Source organism: Acipenser ruthenus, chromosome 24 (assembly GCF_902713425.1).
Source record: "Acipenser ruthenus chromosome 24, fAciRut3.2 maternal haplotype, whole genome shotgun sequence".
NCBI classification, from domain to species: domain Eukaryota; kingdom Metazoa; phylum Chordata; class Actinopteri; order Acipenseriformes; family Acipenseridae; genus Acipenser; species Acipenser ruthenus.
The window spans coordinates 6,544,419-6,564,071 of record NC_081212.1 but is presented as its reverse complement, the minus strand read 5'-3'; the positions used below and the strand labels follow the sequence as shown (position 1 = coordinate 6,564,071).

Here is a 19,653-nt window from a genome sequence, read left to right as displayed (position 1 = left end):
ATTATTTTTTTTGTATTTATTTTAGCTGTACATTAGTCACATCTGTTTAATAGAGAATGAATGCACCTCTAAGTGTGCCCTCTCACCCCTCATTAACACACCCCTTATTTTCTTCTGTCCAGGGTTCGAGATTTTGAAAGTAATGTTAGCGGATGAGCGAGCATTCCACCACCTGCCTTTGGCTGACATCTGGGAGTGGCAGGTGGGCGTGGCCTGCAGGCAGACCGGAAACCTGCGACTGAAAGCCATTCATTTACTGCTGAGAATACTGGTGTGCAGCTCTGAAAGGTACATGTGTGTGCTTGGGGGGGGGGGGGGGGGGGTGTCACCACTGATCTACTGCTGAGAATACTGGTAGAGCTATACCTTTCAGAGGTTTACAATTTATTTTTTTCTATGAACATTTTAAAAACCTTTTAAGGTGCCGCACCTTTCTAAGAGTGGTGATTCTTATGCAGATGAAGTTCAAATAAAACTATTACTGCTTTAAACACTCACTCACACACCCAAAACTGATAGCACAAGGCATATCCAATACATCCAATCTGAAACACAATGGTACAGCGAAGCTTTGCACGCCTGTCAATTATTGAAACATGTCCAAATTGCAGTACTTATGTTTTTATCCTGTGCAGTAACTTGTCTGCTATAAAGCATGCCCTATCTAAACGTAACACACTTCTTTAACTCCAGGGTAAATGAGTTTAGAAAGAAGTGCACCAGACTTGGGTGTTGTACTGAATTGGAGTGCATCTGCAAATCCAGCATTAAGTTCCTGGCTGTTGGCTTATTTTACATTTCAGCATTTGCATGTTTTCCAGCTGATTTGTGTTTTTTTTCATTTCTGGTTGTTTAGTGGCTGTGACCTCACCTTGCTGAGACCCTTGTGGCAGCTCTTTACCACCATGGAGAGCAGCCTGTGCCAGGATCCCACCAGTATCAGCGTTCTCCTTCCTCTGCACCGGGCACTGACAGAGCTCTTCTTCACTGCAGAGAGCAGGGCCATTGTGAGTGCAGAATGCTTGTGTAGATCAGTGTATTATCTGCTCTGTGCAAACCACCTTTTTAATAACCTGTTTAAAAGTGTGCAGTGCTCTAGGTAGCTGCCACTTTGATTGCTTTAACCTATCCTACCAATCATTTTAACTCTTGCACAAATACTTTGTTACAGTATTTTTTTTTACAATTAAAGAAATCATGTGCAGGCAGTTTCTCCAGTATAGTTTTCAGTGCACGTACCAGAAACCGAAGGCAGAGGTGATAATCTCTATACCAGTAACGCTTACTAAATTGTAACAAGGAAAAAAAAAATATTCTACCTGGTCTTCTTTAGAAAGCAGGGTTGACCAACAATTTGTTAAGCCTTATTTGTTTTTTTAACAATACTGTGTATGAATGATTATTTTAAATGACATATTTTGTCAAGTAGGACCAACCCCCACATGTTACCCTGATTGCTTATTGCTCATGGCAGAAACCAGCCATCTGCGAGTACAGTGAGATGGTTGATTAATATTTTAGTGGGTATGTGACTGGCCGCCCACTTTTATGCCTTCATAAAAAACAGTTTTAATGAATGAGTAGGAAAAAGCATTAAACAAAAACAATGAAAAGATGAAAGCTGGATGAGAGCTGCTTTAGGGTTGTTAAAGGGAGGTTTAGTGTCAATGCCGCACTCTTCCTACATCCTTTTTTACTCATGAATCATGAAGCATCATAGGAAGCTCTACAGCTGGAGCTTGACTTTCTTGGCCCACATTTAATTGATTTCTACTCTTCGATTTAGGAATTCCTGTGACGGTCCTTCAGTCAGTGCTTGGTTATGTCTGTGGTGTTTGTCGACACAGGTTGTGTCAGTGGTGTTAGGGGACTCTACCAAGTAGCAGACAAGCTAGTCAGTCCATTGATGAAAGGATTAGCCGACATGTTTGTCTACTTGACTTTCTGATTGAGTGCATGAAGTGCATGATTGAGTGCATGAAGTGCATGAACATAGCTGTGATTTTGAGAGCAGGCTACTGCAAACGCACTGAAAATCAGCCACTTTATTTAATGTAATCAATACCAGTTGTAGATGTTGCATTGCGGTATATACAGGACACACGCATGGATTCAAGCTGGATATATTTTAAGAAATATTTTGATAATGTTTGCAGTATTGTGTTATTTTTTTATTGTGGATTTTTACAGCCTGTACTTGAATGCTATAAAGAAACGAATGACCTTAGTTTGCTGGTTTTACTATTCTGAATAGTAATAATGAGAATACAAATTAGAATAATACATAAACAATGCATGTAAAATTGCACTGTAGTTCTCCTGAGGTTCACAGAAAGAGGAATCCTTTTTCATATTTAATTATTAACAAAAGTACTGACATAGCTTTGAGCAACAGTACATGCTTCTTACACTAGCTATGAATCTTGCTTTTTTACTAGGGCTCAGAAGGTGGAGCTGTAATTTCATTAGGGAGCACACTGGGGGTATGGCATACACACACTTTGCTGCAGATAATTGTCTCTCAAAGCCTGGTAATGTGCACAGACTCGGATTGTGTTTTGCATGCAAATGTGGACAAAACCTTGTTTGTATTAGGACATGCGCTAAAGATCAGGCTTAAAACTAGATGTCTGTTTTGGACAGTGGTATGCTATATGCACTGTAGTTCTTAGTGTATTTTTTGTCTATTCTAAAGCACTGGAGTATTGCTTTTCTGGGGATACATTCATCAGAAAGTGCACTTAAAACCTGGATGAGTGTTAGAAAAAGTGCACTTTTTTTTCTTTTGATGTGTGATCTTTTAGATTTGAACTCCCACCACAGCAGCGTGTGTTACTGATGTAGGGACTTCACTTCCTGTTCATGGTTAAACATCACTTCCTCTGTATGCTTCAAAGGTTTCTGCAGTATGCCAGTCTTTTTTTGTTCATTTCTTTTCTTCCTGGTAATGTAGAATAGTCACTTATTTGTACAAGGATTGAGATCTCGGAAACTCTAAATCTGATCAATGTGGACCCTCAGTAAGTGTACAGTGTTACAATCTGATCAATTAAATATTAACACACAGCCAGCAGCAACAGGTATTTCTAAGGCAATATTATTATTGTTAAAAGTATACAACAGTATTTAAGTCTACAGCTCACACCTCTACTTTAATATATAGACCTATATTGAAAAGTTGGTTCTGCAATATTAAATATTTTTACTGTTGGCGTGCAGGATGCGCCCTATAGCCTGGAGGTCGCCGGTTCGGGTCCAGGCTGTTCCATTGCCGGCTGTGGACGGGAGTTCTCAGGGGGCGGCACACAATTTTCCCTGAGCAAAAAAATAAATACAATTTTTAAAATTGCGGTTGGCTGTTTGTGCTACTGATGCTTTCATACTGATGATACTTTTTGAGGTTCAAATAATATGTTTCTCAGTGTTGTAAAAAATATGAAAATGTTTCACAAGCACTCATGTCTAGTTTGGTTTTCAAACCAAACAGCTGTGACCAGGAAGCTAGGCTGCAGGTGTGTGTGTGTGTGTGTTCCTGGGTTTGTAACAACGGTTTGAGGTGTTGCTTTCAAACAGGCTTCCCCCTTCTTCAGAGTCTCTCTCTTCGAATTTTACTTTTAGCTTTCAGGATGTGGTTTTGACTCTTTATTAGAGTAATCTCTGAAAACAGCCATCCATTTTATAACCAACTAACCAAGGCACTGTCATCCGCTCTGGGCAGTGCGCTTGCTGGTGTGGGTTTTTAATATCCAGTACGAAGCCGTCAATGTTGGTAAACCAAACCATATAAAATGTGAGGGCTTGTCCTGGGCTGAAGAATTTCTTCCAGCACATTTCAAATCGTTGTTCTCTGTAGCATTGTTCCAGTTCTGAATACTGCAAAGAGGTAGAAACGTTTAGGCATCCTGGTGATAAAGTTTAATTGAATTCAACAACTCTTGGTTTCCCCATTCTCCATTACAAGGGAATCCGGATGATCTCAACGCTGTGTTTCTTCTTCAGACATTTTCATTTCATCGTATTATGAAATTCAAGCGGGCACTGTGTTTTCTTGCTATTTATTTTAGCTTGTTCTGTTGGTTTTAGATTTGACACATAGCTGGAATATGCATTGCATTACTGGGTGTAGTATACAGGATTCTTTTTGTCAGTGTTGAAAAGCCTTCACAGTAATTTGACTAAAGAGTGGTCTTATTAGAATTAGCGATATTACTGGTCCCCATTGTTTTGTGTTGAAGCTTATTTATTTCCTGTCATTTGTAAAGTATTTGGAATATGAAGGGATCTCAAAGATAAGTCAGAAGTTCTCTCTGTTTCCTGGTAACTAACCACTTTCTTTTTAGTTCAAACTCACTACAACCAGAGCATGTGCCCTAAACATTTAACCCTTTCATGCCAAAGCCTTTGTGGATGTGTTCTTGCACTCATGAAGTACTACTCTGTTGAGGAGTGCTTTTGCATTTATAAAGCGTGGTTCGTATGCTGGAATCCCAGTAAGTGGCAGCCTGTACAACCCTTCTGAGAATATGTGCAGAGGATGCATCTTGTCAAGTTGACACACAGGGTTAGTTGAGCATTTCTCACCACCAAAAATGTATGCAATGCTGCAAGAAATGTGGACACCCTTGATTTATAGCAGTGTTGTACGTCAAAGCTGGAAGTCATATCTCTTTGCCCCTATCAGTGGATCAAAAAAGCAGAGCAACCCAACGCATTAGGAATAACCATAAATATTGGATCGGTACTGTAATCACCAGGAATTTCTTCTGTCATTATTTCAATGATGTATTAATCCACTAATCATTCTCTGAACTTGGCTATTAACACCCACAAAGGTTTTAATGATTCTGATTTACTGTGACAAGCCTCCAGATGTGTTTCCAGCAGTATCTGTTGGAGATTGTGACATCAGTTTCATTTGATTTTTTTTCCCATTCAGACAGAGTTGCCTCCAGCTGAAAGGCTCTTCTCTTTAACCGCCCACAGTACTTTGTTGTTTCACTATGTGGGTTGTGTATATTTAATTGTTTTAAATAAACCAAATTAATAATCGATAGTATGTAACAGTTAACGGAAGCATTTCAAGGCAATTTAACTGGTAAATCATTTTTTGTATTAATAAATGTACGTAGAATAAGGAAATGAATGTTCCTGTCTGACATTAAACTGTCTTATGCTCTAAAATGTACCTGGACTACACATTGTGCGTTTAGATGCTTATAGATGTGCACACAGCAAATTCAAATCAATGTTAATATATATTTAAAATGCTTATCTGACCATGTTCCTGGCCTATCTGTATTCGTAATGTGTGAAGGTGTCATGGGTGGATCATGCTTAACATTCTTATAATGTTTGGTTCAAACCAGTTTAATATCTGTGCTGGTTCCACCCAAGCTCTGACTAACATGTGTTCTTGTTGTCTGAGCAGCAGCAGGGCATCCTCCAGGAGTACCTGCTAGCGTTGACCACGGATGAGCAACTCCATGTCCACACAGTGCAGGTACGGACTCCACATCAAATGGACTGTGGCCTCTCAGCCAGGCTGTATTTTTTTAATGGATTTTTCTGCAAACCTCAATGGAAAATCTTGATGTAAATTCTAGCAAATCCCTCGGAGGGTTGGAAACAAATGTTTTGCATGTTTTAAATATGCAGTTTGTGAGGGTTTGTGTATTTAAGTCCTGCTTTCCTGTGTCACAGGACTCGGTGTCTCTCTTTTTTTCTAGCCATTTGCCTTTGTTTGCAATTGCTTGTTTATGGAACAAATACTAACCGCAGCACAGGGGCAGGAAATATGGAAATGATTCAAAACTGCTGCTGTCAGAGCACGGTCCAACCGCTTGGATTTATTTTTATTCTTTATTTTTATTTTGTTATGCCAGCAATTAATTCAGTTTTAGGAGCTGCTGGACAGTATGTAATTTAGTTTAGTCATTGTAATCATTTGCACTAGTTTCACTTGTGGTTACTAATTTAGGATGAGTAATAAGTGCACATATACAGTAAGACTGCAGTACTTCCAATCATCACCTAGGCTTTTACTTGATAAAGATCCCTTACTATTTGCTGTTGGGTTTGTGGTTATTATAACTCCTCCTATATTATCTGGGCCATTGAAAGACTTCTCAAGCATCCAGTGACTTTCATAACATTCTCCTTACTTATTTCTGCATGTGTGCAATGTATAGGTGCACATTTCTTTTTTCACAATTGCAGTTTAACTCCACTGTGCCCACCACTCGTACTGTTTCCAGAGAACACACTGAAACCTTTTTAAACCTACCAAAATGTTGCTAAAACAGTCCAGCTATTACCTAGCTCTGCATCTTCAGACCATTTGCCTGAGTGCACCCTCACTTAGCAATTAATGCATTGAATTGATGAAGTTTAAAAAAAGGAGAAGGCAAGCTGATAGTTTGAGAGATTGACCCTTTTCACCTTTTCTTTACATTGGCGCAAGTTCACATCGTGCAGCAGATTTACATTGTTCTCTTTTGACCTAGATAAAGAATGATTGATTCTGCTTCTTGGTTCTGTTTGCACCAGAGTGTACTCTCTGTGGCATTATGGTGTCAGCTGTAATACAGTATATTAAAAATAGAAATCTACCAGGGCTTAATTCAAATTCACTAGCTTAATGCTTCCCACTCCCAAACTGTGGGCCTGTTTTTTTTATTTCACAACTTGCCAGCATATATTTTTCAATGTACGATGAAACTGATAATGATGGATAGGTAGATGCCTGCTATCCGTAATACCAATTTAAAAACCTCTGTTACTTTTCAGGCACTGAAGAACGTCGCTGCCATTAGCCTCGCGATCAATTACCCAAATAAATCAACAAAACTGCTGAATGTGTCACCATAACTTGAACATCTGCAGAGCTTCACAGAGGATTCAAAGGGCCTGGGAAAAGATGCACTCTTGACTGTCTTCCAGCAAAGCTGACCTTCAGAGAGAGAGATGCTGCCCTGTCTGTGTGGAGCGGTGCATTTCACACTGAAATGAATCAGCACTGTACTCCTGGAAAACGGGATGAGAACAGAAGAGCTCTGAAATTGAAATCATTTCCTTTTGTTTCATACTTGAAGGTGTCTTTTTTTTTTTTTTTTTTTTTTTTAACTGTTGTGTGCCAGAACCATAATGTAGTTTAGTAATATTTGCAGTTCCGCATTAATCCAACTTTATATGCCAAATGTAATTTTATCATTTTCTTTTTAATTTTAGGTCATTTTTATTAAGTATATCAGGTTAATTTTTTTTTTTTTTTACACCCTGAGGCTAGTCTAATCACCTCAACAACAATCCAGCACAGACCAGAACCTGAGATGTAGTATTTAAAAAAAATATATATATATATATATATATATATATAATTTCGTCAATGTTTTAACAGCATTTGCGTTGGACCTTTTGTGGGCCTATCTGTTGGGGATATGAAGATGGTATTTTTAATCTTGAAGTAAATTCCATCTTACTATTGATTGCCTAGCCATTTAAGATATGTGTTACTATTGCTTGCAAATGCAGAAATATTCTGTATAAAAAATGTAAAAAAAAAGCCTTTGTAGCACAAGCGTGGCCAGTCCCCTGCAGACTCATTCCGCTTCCTTAGTCCAACAGCCATAGTATGCTTCTGGTAAATCGACCCCCAGCCAAAAAAATAGCCGTCTTGCTGGCGTGTCTTGGTTTACACCTTGGAGTAGTTGCTGTGATAGTTCTGCGAGGGATCTGTAGTGGATTAGAACAAGTTTTTCTGAAGTGTTAACACTGAGTAGGCTTGCTACAGTGTACTGTTCTAGTTATTGTATAAATGGTAACACTAACCACACTTCTTTTATCATAGATTTGGTAATAACAAAAACCTATAGTGTTATATAACAATACATCACATGAGATTTCTAGATTATTGAAAATTAGAGATCAACCTCCCCCACACTATTTAGCTATTTCTGAAGCAGTCTGAGGGCAATTCCTTCTGTAAGCTACGTTGCCAGTTTTAAGTAAAAGCCATGATTTTGCGGATTGTACCTTTTTGAAACACAGGGGCTATTCTAAAGAAATCCTTCAGGCACAGGGCTCCACTTGAAAGCAGAACATTATAGGCACTTCCGTGTTAACAGGAAATGTATTTTTGTTTGTTTGAACTCTGGTGGAAGATGGGGTTTCTCAAAACTGCTGTGAAGGACACAGCCGAGGAAGCAATTCCAACCACAGTTTGTTAATATAGATGTATATTCTGTTGAGGATTCTTGTTTTTTCCCCAAAGCACCTGAAGATATTATGCTCTGCATCGCTGTCGGAACAAGTATCAGCACCTCAATCATTTAAAATGTGCCTATCATTATACAAAGCAATCCCAATTAAATTTCATATCCTAGTTTATAAAAGAATGAGCATTTATCCAGATTTTGTTTTTTTAAAATGTAATATTGTTTTGGGTTCTAATGGGTTTTTTTTATTTTTTATTTTAAGTAAGTTTATATGGCTAGTTTGAAAATTGCCATAAGGGAGTGTATATTATATAGCTGTAAATTATTGTGCAATTCAGGAATGAATTATGGAGATTTAAAAAAGAAAAATAAATATCATGTCGTCTCGTACTTCAGGATAGAACACCATATTGTAATGATATTCATTGTTTTTGGGGGTTTTTTTTGGAAATGAACCTGTCAAACAATATATATACTTGTATGACCAGTAATAATCTTTGCTTTTGTATGTGAGAGTCACATTAAAAAAAATGCTGCAATGGTGGTTGCTAAAGTTGTTTCAATTTCATTTGCTTCAGAACGCTATTTGTTTTTAAATCTGGTCTTAGGCGGACCACAGACCATCTGAAGTCTCAGAGGCTGTGGTTACAGTCTTCTGAGGACAGTGGAAAAAGAATAAAAAATTATGTATATTTAGGTCCTGGTTAAAACAAAAAATCAACCAGAACTGGAGTTGAGAACCACGGTTTTAGAACCTGGGTAAAACAGCTCTGATCCTGTCAGATACGGGGAGCTAAACATTGTTGAGCCTGCTGTGCTTTGATGGGAGTCCTCAAATGAACATCAGATGCTCTGTGTATTTATTTTTATTTATTTAGCAGATGCCTTTCTCCAAGGCGACTTACAGAGACTAGGGTGTGTGAACTATGCATCAGCTGCAGAGTCACTTACACTTACGTCTCACCCGAAAGACGGAGCACAAGGAGGTTAAGTGATTTGCTCAGGGTCACACAATGAGTCAGTGGTTGAGGTGGGATTTGAACTGGAGACCTCCTGGTTCCAAGCCCTTTTCTTTAACCACTGGACCACACAGCCAGTGCTGTCTCTTCTAGATTGCCCTGGTCCTGCTTTATCAAACAGTAGATACCTCCTTAAGGAGGTATTGCCAACAAAATAATTCCATAAATCTTACCTGCACTGCACTTCTAGTCGCATGTCTCCCACATGTGTTTTCACGTAAAACTACTCCGGTATCCAGTACCTTAATGGTTGTAGAAGGGGCTCAGTTTTCATGCCATGCTTCCAGGTGAAGTTTGTGTTTCTTTGGTCATTTCACCTGGAGAGTAAAATTATCTCCACCCCATTAAAGCATTCTTTCCTGTCATTAACCGGCCAGCTGCTTCCCCCCTAAAGAGAGACACGCTTTGCATAGTACAGTAACATATCATTTTTGTAAATGATGATGTGCTTAAAACTGCACAGTGAGGGAAAAACATAGCAAATAGAAGAGCATGACTGGTAAGATGCATTGAATTATTTCATAGCTATACATCTTTTTACCAAGGACATTAATGGGGTCTTGGTTCCTGTACTGACTCCCGTAACTTGGGCTAAATTCACAAAAAAATAAAATGTTTGAAATGTTCTGCTGTTCCGTTTCATGCGGTTCAAGCTACAGACATGAAAAAAAAAGATCTATGATGATTCAATTTAGCCCCCTCATCTGGCTGACTCAGCCTGCCTTTTTTTCTCCATTTGCAAAGTAACCAGCCAAGCTGAAGGATTTTAAATTGTAAAATAATTGTAGGTGCATCAATCTGGGGGTTTATGACTTTAGTTTAACTCTCCTGCATGCTGTGTTTGTTAGACCCGTCCAGCCCCCACAGATGAAAATTTAAAGTAAAATCAGATTTCCAGATGTGTCATTCGGTAAGTGTACTAATGCAGAGCTCCCCCCTTCATAATGCCGTAGTCGGGAGCCATAGTTAAGAGGCTGTGCATATTTGTGTTGCACCTTACAACCAGAATGGAAGTCCTAGTAAGATTGCATTAGGGGGAAGTAGGAGCCATGACCATGTCGCCTTCAAACTGGTTCTGCTGTTCATAGGACCGCCTTATAAAAGGGAACACTATGCTGGGGTTCTTGGTCCTTAACCCAGATACTTTCCAGTTCCTAATACAGTTGACCATTGCTGAATCGTGTTGAAGGTCATATACATTTTTTGTTGTGTGCAAGACGAGTGGATTTTATTGTCCCTGAAATAGACAAATAGTGTTCTTGTTCTAAACAACTGTGTACCGTTTTCCATTAGATGAACCCTACAGTACCATGTAACATACATGTTGTACAGAGTTGCTAGATGTACTCCCTTGGCTGTCGCTGTGGCGGCATCACGGCAGCATATATTTCCAACATGTGCTGCTGATTTGTCTCCCTAACCCGCAGGAACGCCAGGCCCAATGCAATGCTCCTAGTGACTTCCTCAGTAGAGGTCAGCAACCTGCACTCCCTGACTGCATGACTCTCCCTGCTCACCACGCGGTCATCCCTTTACCTGGTGAGCACACGTGGACCCAGCAGCGTCTAGTTTGTAAAATTCAAAGAATGTTGTCTGTGGACACTCCTGCATGGTGCAAGCTGGTGAAATAACATGGGGCACATACTGTAGCTGGGATCTGGACACAGGAACTGGAGCAAAACTAGAGGGCATTCTGCTGCAAAGACGCCACTGCAAGTCAGCAATATTCAGCATTCATCGCTATATAACCTCCTCAGTCCTTTCATTGTTTTAAATATGTGTTTCCAAATTTAGTACTGTTGAATAAGAACATAAGAACATAAGAACATAAGAAAGTTTACAAACGAGAGGAGGCCATTCAGCCCATCTTGCTCGTTTGGTCGTTAGTAGCTTATTGATCCCAGAATCTCATCAAGCAGCGTCTTGAAGGATCCCAGGGTGTCGGCTTCAACAACATTACTGGGGAGTTGGTTCCAGACCCTCACAATTCTCTGTGTAAAAAAGTGCCTCCTATTTTCTGTTTTGAATGCCCCTGTATCTAATCTCCATTTATGACCCCTGGTCCTTTTTTCTTTTTTCAAGTCAAAGAAGTCCCCCGGGTTGACATTGTCTATACCTTTTAGGATTTTGAATGTTTGAATCAGATCGCCGCGTAGTCTTCTTTGTTCAAGACTGAATAGATTCAATTCTTTTAGCCTGTCTGCATACGAAATGGCTTTTTAACCCGGGATAATTCTGGTTGCTCTTCTTTGCACTCTTTCTAGAGCAGCAATATCCTTTTTGTAACGAGGTGACCAGAACTGAACACAATATTCTAGGTGAGGTCTTACTAATTCATTGTAGAGTTTTAACATTACTTCCCTTGATTTAAATTCAACACTTCTCACAATATATCCGAGCATCTTGTTAGCCTTTTTTATAGCTTCCCCACATTGTCTAGATGAAAACATTTCTGAGTCAACATAAACTCCTAGGTCTTTTTCATAGTTCCCTTCTTCAATTTCACTATCTCCCATATGATATTTATAATGCACATTTTTATTGCCCGCATGCAATACTTTACACTTTTCTCTATTAAATGTAATTTGCCATGTGTCTGCCCAATTTTGAATGCTGTCTAGATCATTTTGAATGACCTTTGCTGCTTCAACAGTGTTTGCCACTCCTCCTATTTTTGTGTCGTCTGCAAATTTAACGAGTTTGCTGACTATACCAGAGTCTAAATCATTAATGTAGATTAGGAATAGCAGAGGACCTAATACTGATCCCTGTGGTACACCACTGGTTACCTCACTCCATTTCGAGAATTCTCCTCTAATCAGTACGTTCTGTTTTCTACCTGTTAACCACTCCCTAATCCATGTGCATGCATTTCCTTGAATCCCTACTGCGTTCAGTTTGAGAATTAATCTTTTATGCGGGACTTTGTCAAAAGCTTTCTGGAAATCTAAATAGACCATGTCGTATGCTTTGCAGTTATCCATTTTCAATGTTGCATCCTCAAAAAAGTCAAGTAGGTTAGTTAGACACGGTCTCCCTTTCCTAAAACCATGCTGGCTGTCTCCCAGGATATTGTTACCATATAGGTAATTTTCCATTTTGGATCTTATTATAGTTTCCATAAGTTTACATATAATAGAAGTCAAGCTTACTGGTCTGTAGTTACCTGGTTCGGTTTTGTCTCCCTTTTTGTGGATCGGTATTACGTTTGCTATTTTCCAGTCTGTCGGTACAACCCCTGTGTCAAGAGACTGTTGCATGATCTTGGTTAGCGGTTTGTAAATAACTTCTTTCATTTCTTTGAGTACTATTGGGAGGATCTCATCTGGCCCAGGGGATTTGTTTATTTTAAGAGCTCCTAGTCCCTTTAACAGTTCTGCCTCTGTTATGCTAAAGTTATTTAAAACTGGATAGGAACAGGTCGACATGTAGGGCATGTTGTCCGTGTCCTCCTTTGTAAAAACCTGTGAAAAGTAATCATTTAATATATTTGCTATTTTTTTTTCTTCATCTATGATTTTGCCATTTGTGTCTCTTAGACATTTAACCTCCTCTTTGAATGTTCTCTTGCTGTTATAATATTGGAAAAACATTTTGGAATTGGTTTTAGCCCCCTTAGCAATATTGATTTCTATCTCTCTTTTGGCCTTTCTAACTTCCTTTTTGACTTGTGTTTGCAGTTCCAAGTACTCTTTCTGTGTGCTTTGTTTTTGGTCCCTTTTAAACGCTCTATCGTTTTTCCCTACACTCTTGATCTATTAAACCATTTTGGCCATTTTGTTTTAGATTTAGATTTGTCTACTTTTGGGATGTAATTGTTTTGTGCCTCTAGTACTACATTTTTAAAAAACAGCCACCCTTTTTCTGTGGATGTTTTCTCTATTTTACTCCAATCTACTTCTATTAGTCTCTGTTTCATACCTTCGTAGTTTGCTTTTCTAAAATTGTAAACCTTAGCTTTAGTCATTACTTTTGGGGTTTTAAAAAATATTTCAAATGAGACCATCTTGTGGTCTGAGTTTGCCAATGGCTCTCTGACCTCTGTTTTAGTTATTCTGTCTTCATTATTTGAAAAGACTAAGTCAAGGCATGCCTCCCCTCTAGTCGGTGCCTTGACAAATTGCGTTAGGAAGCAGTCATTTGTCATTTCCACCATTTCAATTTCGTCCGTCGTGCCCCCCATTGGGTTTTCCCATTGTATAGAGGGGAAGTTGAAATCCCCCATTAGTATGGCTTCTCCTTTTCTACACGCATTTCGAATGTCATTGTACAACAGATTATTTTGCTCAGCGTCTGAATTTGGCGGTCTATAGCATGCTCCTATTATGCGCTTTGAATTTGTGTCCATTATTCTGACCCATATTGATTCTGCATTGTTTTCTTTATCCTGATTTAACACCTGGGCTTCAAGGCTATTTCTTATGTATAGCGCTACCCCTCCGCCTCTTCTGTCCTGCCTGTCTTTCCTATACAGTGTGTACCCACTAATATTATATTCGTCTCCATCACTCTCAGACAACCAAGTTTCTGTAACACCTATCACATCGTAGTTACTTGTTAGTGCAGTAGCTTCAAGTTCTAACATTTTGTTTCTGAGACTTCTAGCATTAAGATAAATACATTTAATAGTGGTCTTACCTGCGTTGTTGCCCTTGTTTTGATGTGGTCTCCCTTCTGTTTTTTTGTTTTCTCCCCCCTTCCTTTCTAGTTTAAATGCTTCTGGACCTCCTCAAGGATCCTTTCTCCGAGTAGATTAATAGTTATTGATGAACTTAAATATATAAAAAAAATGTTTAACAGAGATACGTAAATTTGTTATACTTATTATTTTGCATTACATTAAGGTCTTTACTATGTCTTTTTTTTCTTAATTATTAAGCAGGTGAATGCTCAGGGGGAACAACATGAAAAGAATGTCCATGCTGTTTTACTGTGAGGTACAGTAGGCTGCTGATGCTGTTGAGGTAAGCAACGAGTGACACTACCTCCCATTTCCCACTAACACTTTCTCATGAACCTACCCTGCCCCAAGCCAGGAAAGACACCTGGCGAACCAGGCACCTCCAAGACACACAGGGGGGGCCAGCAGGAAGGCTGTACCTGCAGACAGTGTCTAAAGCTGTCAGCAGGAATCCCCTGCTATCGGGAGCACTGCTTAGTCATGCCAAATAAAGGATGAATTTTCACTCCAGGGGGTTTCCAAGCAGGGAGATCCGATTCATCTCGGGCAAAATAAATCTTTTGAAGTAACACCAGCATTAAAACCCTCCAGCAGGATGTTCTGTTTCATTGCCTGAAAAGTAACAGATGGATGAGGGGTGGTGTTCACATTTGATAAACATGCTGCTGTTCAGAATGTGTTTGCTTGATTGCTGCTCTGAAGTACCTCCCTACCTCCCTCTGGCTGAGGCCTCATGTCCTTGGAAGAGCTCTACAACCCCCCCCCCCCGTTACTGCAGGGTGGCAGCAGATCAGCTTACGACTCACTGAATTCTCAAACGCCATTGAAACCCCAATCAGAGCCTATCTATATTCATCATGTAAACAGGATTGGGGAGGAGCTGACTGCAGTTCTTACTCCCTTTGTTAATGCGGGATGTTTAAACATCAGATACAAGGTTGGGTTTAATATAGGTACAGTACTGTGCAAAAGTTTTAGGCAGGTGTGAAAAAATGTTGTAAAGTAAGAATGCTTTCAAAAATAGACATGTTAATAGATTATATTTATCAATTAACTAAATGCAAAGTGAGTGAACAGAAGAAAAATCTAAATCAAATCCATATTTGGTGTGACCACCCTTTGCCTTCAAAACAGCATCAATTCTTCTAGGTACACTTGCACAAAGTCATGGATTTTGTAGGCATATAGTCAGGTGTATGATTAAACAATTATACCAAACAGGTGCTAATGATCATCAATTCAATATGTAGGTTGAAAAACAATCATTAACTGAAACAGAAACAGCTGTGTAGGAAGAATAAACCTGGGTGAGGAACAGCCAAACTCAGCTAACAAGGTGAGGTTGCTGAGGACAGTTTACTGTCAAAAGTCATACACCATGGCAAGACTGAGCACAGCAACAAGACACAAGGTAGTTATACTGCATCAGCAAGGTCTCTCCCAGGCAGAAATTTCAAGGCAGACAGGGGTTTCCAGATGTGCTGTCCAAGCTCTTTTGAAGAAGCACAAAGAAACGGGCAACGTTGAGGACCGTAGACGCAGTGGTCGGCCAAGGAAACTTACTGCAGCAGATGAAAGACACATCATGCTTACTTCCCTTCGCAATCGGAAGATGTCCAGCAGTGCCATCAGCTCAGAATTGGCAGAAAACAGTGGGACCCTGGTACACCCATCTACTGTCCGGAGAAGTCTGGTCAGAAGTGGCCTTCATGGAAGACTTGTGGCCAAAAAGCCATACCTCTGACGTGGAAACAAGGCCAAGCGACTCAACTATACATGAAAACACAGGAAATGGCAGCAGGTGCTCTGGACTGATGAGTCAAAATTTGAAATATTTGGCTGTAGCAGAAGGCAGTTTGTTTTGATGAAGGGCTGGAGAGCGGTACACGAATGAGTGTCTGCAGGCAACAGTGAAGCATGGTGGAGGTTCCTTGCAAGTTTGGGGCTGCATTTCTGCAAATGGAGTTGGGGATTTGGTCAGAATTAATGGTCTCCTCAATGCTGAGAAGTACAGGCAGATACTTATCCATCATGCAATACCATCAGGGAGGCATCTGATTGGCCCCAAATTTATTCTGCAGCATGACAACGACCCCAAACATACAGCAAAGGTCATTAAGAACTATCTTCAGCGTAAAGAAGAACAAGGAGTCCTGGAAGTGATGGTATGGCCCCCACAGAGCCCTGATCTCAACATCATCGAGTCTGTCTGGGATTACATGAAGAGAGAGAAGCAACTGAGGCTGCCTAAATCCACAGAAGAACTGTGGTTAGTTCTCCAAGATGTTTGGGCCAACCTACCTGCCGAGTTCCTTCAAAAACTGTGTGCAAGTGTACCTAGAAGAATTGATGCTGTTTTGAAGGCAAAGGGTGGTCACACCAAATACTGATTTGATGTAGATTTTTCTTCTGTTCACTCACTTTGCATTTTGTTAATTGATAAATATAAACTATTAACATGTCTATTTTTGAAAGCATTCTTACTTTACAGCATTTTTTCACACCTGCCTAAAACTTTTGCACAGTACTGTGTATGACTGAGTAAGGTTGGTAAGGGTATCCGCAGCCAGTTTTTGTGTAAGGTCACTTAGACAGCAGACACAGAACTGTGGTGTTAGAGTATCAAAGTACTCCAAGCTGGATTTGGTGCACCTACCTAGTTAGACTCTTGATGCCATCATATGAAATGAGTTTTAAAAAAGCAGTACTTGCACTGGAGGATTCAATTATCTTTAGCCTGTGCTACACTTGACCCGGTCTCCCAGCCCAGCACATTGTGGGCAGCAGATTTGTGAAATTGGTTCTATTAGCAATTTGACAAGTGCAGCAGGAGTTTAATGTGTAAAGGCATCTTGTATATTCAGCAGAGCTAGTGCTCTGCATCTCAATTGTGTCCTTCTGAATTGCAGGCCGGCACTGAGGCTCCAGCAGTTTCATAAAGAGAGAAAAATATGGAGATGTGTCATTCATTCAGTGATGCAGGTGCCAGTGTTCATTTGAAGGGCTGAGTCACACAGCCCGCTGTGAGTCACTGCTCTGTGAGAGCGAGGGCATGCCATGCCATCATCGGAGAAAAAGAACTTCAAGCGCTCCAGCGAGATGGGATGAGTGGGATTACAGCTGAATGTTCAAAATGACAGTGAAGTCAGTCGCTATTCTATCACAGCCTGCCAGGTAACCCCCAGAGCCCAATCAAAACCCCCCAGTGCGTGGGCACCTCTGAGCATCAGGGACTGAAACACAGAGACGCAAGTACAAATCATCTGTGCCTACAGTAGAAGGGTTCGAAAGACAGCAGGGCTACTGGGAGCAGCTACAGGGTATTCAGATGGGTGCATTTCATGATCATTGCGATACTTGGAAAAGTACATTTCCTGCATGATCCGTAAATCCATACAAATAAGGATAAAAGCTGGCTTCGCTCCCTTATTACAGCCATTTCCAAGACAGAATCCACCTTGCTGTTACAGGATTCACTCACGGACCATTTACACAAAGATACAGTGAAAAACACTTTGTAGAATCGCTGGTTAATTGAATCATCCACATATTGTAATGAAAAACTGCATTCCTTTTTCTATTCAGCCAACACAATACCCTACCACTTTAAGGCCATGTGCATTGTTTGAACACAGCTCTTCACTGTCGTATTGGTACAACTATAATGCTTTAAACTCTTCTTTGTGCGGAATCTGCTTTGGAATTGCAAGTGGCAGCACAGCGTGGAACCCCTGCTTTAGTATTTCATGTGTCCTGCTTTTGCTTTTTTTTGCTTTCAGACGTTTGTGATAATTCTTGACCAGTGTGTTACATCTTGTTGGTAAAATCTGCTCCCATTCTGTTTTGTATATTTCCTTCAGCTCAGACAGATTGGATACACAATGCTTGGCTGTGGCTTTTTTCAAATCCGTCCAAAGCATTTCTATTGGATTGAGTTCTGGTGATTGCGAAGGCTACTCAAGAATTCCAGAGTTGACTCAGTCATATGCTTTGTGGTGTTGTTGTTGATTTCGGAGTTGTGCTGCATGTTGTATTTTTTATTTTGTATTAAAGAAGGTAACGCAATCCTTTCAGGGTTGGGTTACCTGCTTGCCCATTAGGGGTTGTCTGCAAATACCAAGCAGAGAAAGAGAAAGGGATTGTCTACAAATTCCAAATTGAGGGGAAAAAAGGGGGTTCAGTAAAATGCGTGATTTATTGTAAATAAATATAGTAAAACAATTTGCTATATTTTTGCACATGTAAGCGTGATGCATTGCCAAGGCCAGTTTCTTTGTTAGCATCTTTTACCATGTTTGATCATTTGCTTCATCGTACCTCTTTGGGCTAGGTAGCTGTACAATGCTGTTCATGCTTTACCATGCTTTCTCTGTGCTTTATTACACTTTACTATGCTTTCACTGTGGGACACTTTTATAAGACTAGCCCTTGATATGTTTTTTTATTTATTAATTCCCATTTTATCTTCGTGTGGTTTGGGGTTGGTGCAATGACTATTGAGCCATACAGTGAGTGAAGTCTGTTCCAGATGTAAGCAATAGCACTGGGGTTCACAGCCCTTGTTTGTATTTAATACTGTTCTCATAATGTTTGTGCAAAGGTACTGTGAACATTTACAATAGTTAACTTTTCTAATGATCTTTGTGCTGGTTTATCAGATTCAACGCAAGGCTGTGTTACCGGGTAGACGAAGGACGTATTGCCATAATTAGATCCGATTCCTGATATAAGCACAGGGACCCTGGGGCACAGCCTATAGAGGATACCAATAATTGCATGGCTATAATTATCAAGATGAGTCGGTGCTGTTAACCCCATCACTATTTTTATGCAATTCCACCGAGTGCAGTGCGGACGATTGGTCTCTGTTACAAAGATTCAGCTCAGCAGGGCGATTCTATTGAATAGAAATGTTATGCAATGGACTACCAGTGTGGAATGGATCATAGCACTGGGATCCCATTGGTTTGTCAAAATAGGTTCGCTGCCCTTGTTCATCCATTGCCCCTAAGAACAAGGGCACGATGAATGGCACCCACAGCCACTACTATCAGCTAACTGCTCTGGTCCTTATATACGGTACAGTCTCTAGCACATGACCCATGACATGGTTCAGCTCCTTTGCAAACGTGTTAACTCTATCCTAACAAACTGACAACACCCTGCAGTAATTGTATACATTTTTGTAATGGATTTGTAATGTAATGTATCCTCTGTAAGAATCTAATAATAAACAGAATGCAAGTTTACCGCTAATATTAGCCGACACACACACAGTTCTATGTTGTTTAAAGAGGGAGATTAAAAAAAAGGAACTTTTTCAAGTGTTGTTTTACTTCCCACTCTGTTGTTTCACTAAGATCTTAGTTTTATTGTTGAGCAACATGGGGGACAACACACAGTGAACGTTTGTGCTGGCATGCGAAACGATCTCCCCAACCTGCATGCATATTCCTTCATAATCCGCCTAGCATTATAAAACTGATTTATAATGGCGTTCAGGGATCACAAAAGCCAGCTATTAAAGTGGAAAAAATAGCCTTTGATGAAGCAGAGGGTGTTGCCCTTGTGAACTTCATTGAAATGTTCTGTAAAATAATGTAATAACTAAGAGTGAATCAACAATTCCATGATCCTTTTTTGAAAAGGGAAACTGGTTCAGCAAGTCATCAATAAAGAAACAGTGGCCACTGAGCTGCTGCAATATTGCGCATTGATCATGTATCCCCTTCACTGTCTC

At 40.0% G+C, this 19,653-nt stretch overlaps 1 protein-coding gene and 1 long non-coding RNA gene across 5 annotated transcripts in view; both read left to right on the top strand.

The window, feature by feature from the left end:
- LOC117429298 (zinc finger ZZ-type and EF-hand domain-containing protein 1-like) overlaps positions 1-8,766 on the top strand; it is a 44,708-nt gene extending 35,942 nt beyond the window's left edge. For all 4 annotated transcript variants that reach the window (XM_058998238.1, XM_058998236.1, XM_058998237.1 and 1 more), the window contains exons 52-55: positions 123-288; positions 857-1,007; positions 5,429-5,500; positions 6,787-8,766. In XM_058998238.1, the coding sequence (XP_058854221.1) occupies positions 123-288; positions 857-1,007; positions 5,429-5,500; positions 6,787-6,867 (470 nt within the window). In that variant the 3' untranslated portion in view covers positions 6,868-8,766. The remainder of the gene's footprint in view (positions 1-122; positions 289-856; positions 1,008-5,428; positions 5,501-6,786) is intronic.
- Positions 8,767-10,550: 1,784 nt separating this feature from the next.
- On the top strand, positions 10,551-16,895 carry LOC131700542 (uncharacterized). The gene is made up of 3 exons (XR_009308413.1): positions 10,551-10,771; positions 14,112-14,196; positions 16,823-16,895. It is a non-coding gene; the product is annotated as an uncharacterized LOC131700542 (long non-coding RNA).
- The last annotated feature ends 2,758 nt before the right edge of the window (positions 16,896-19,653 follow it).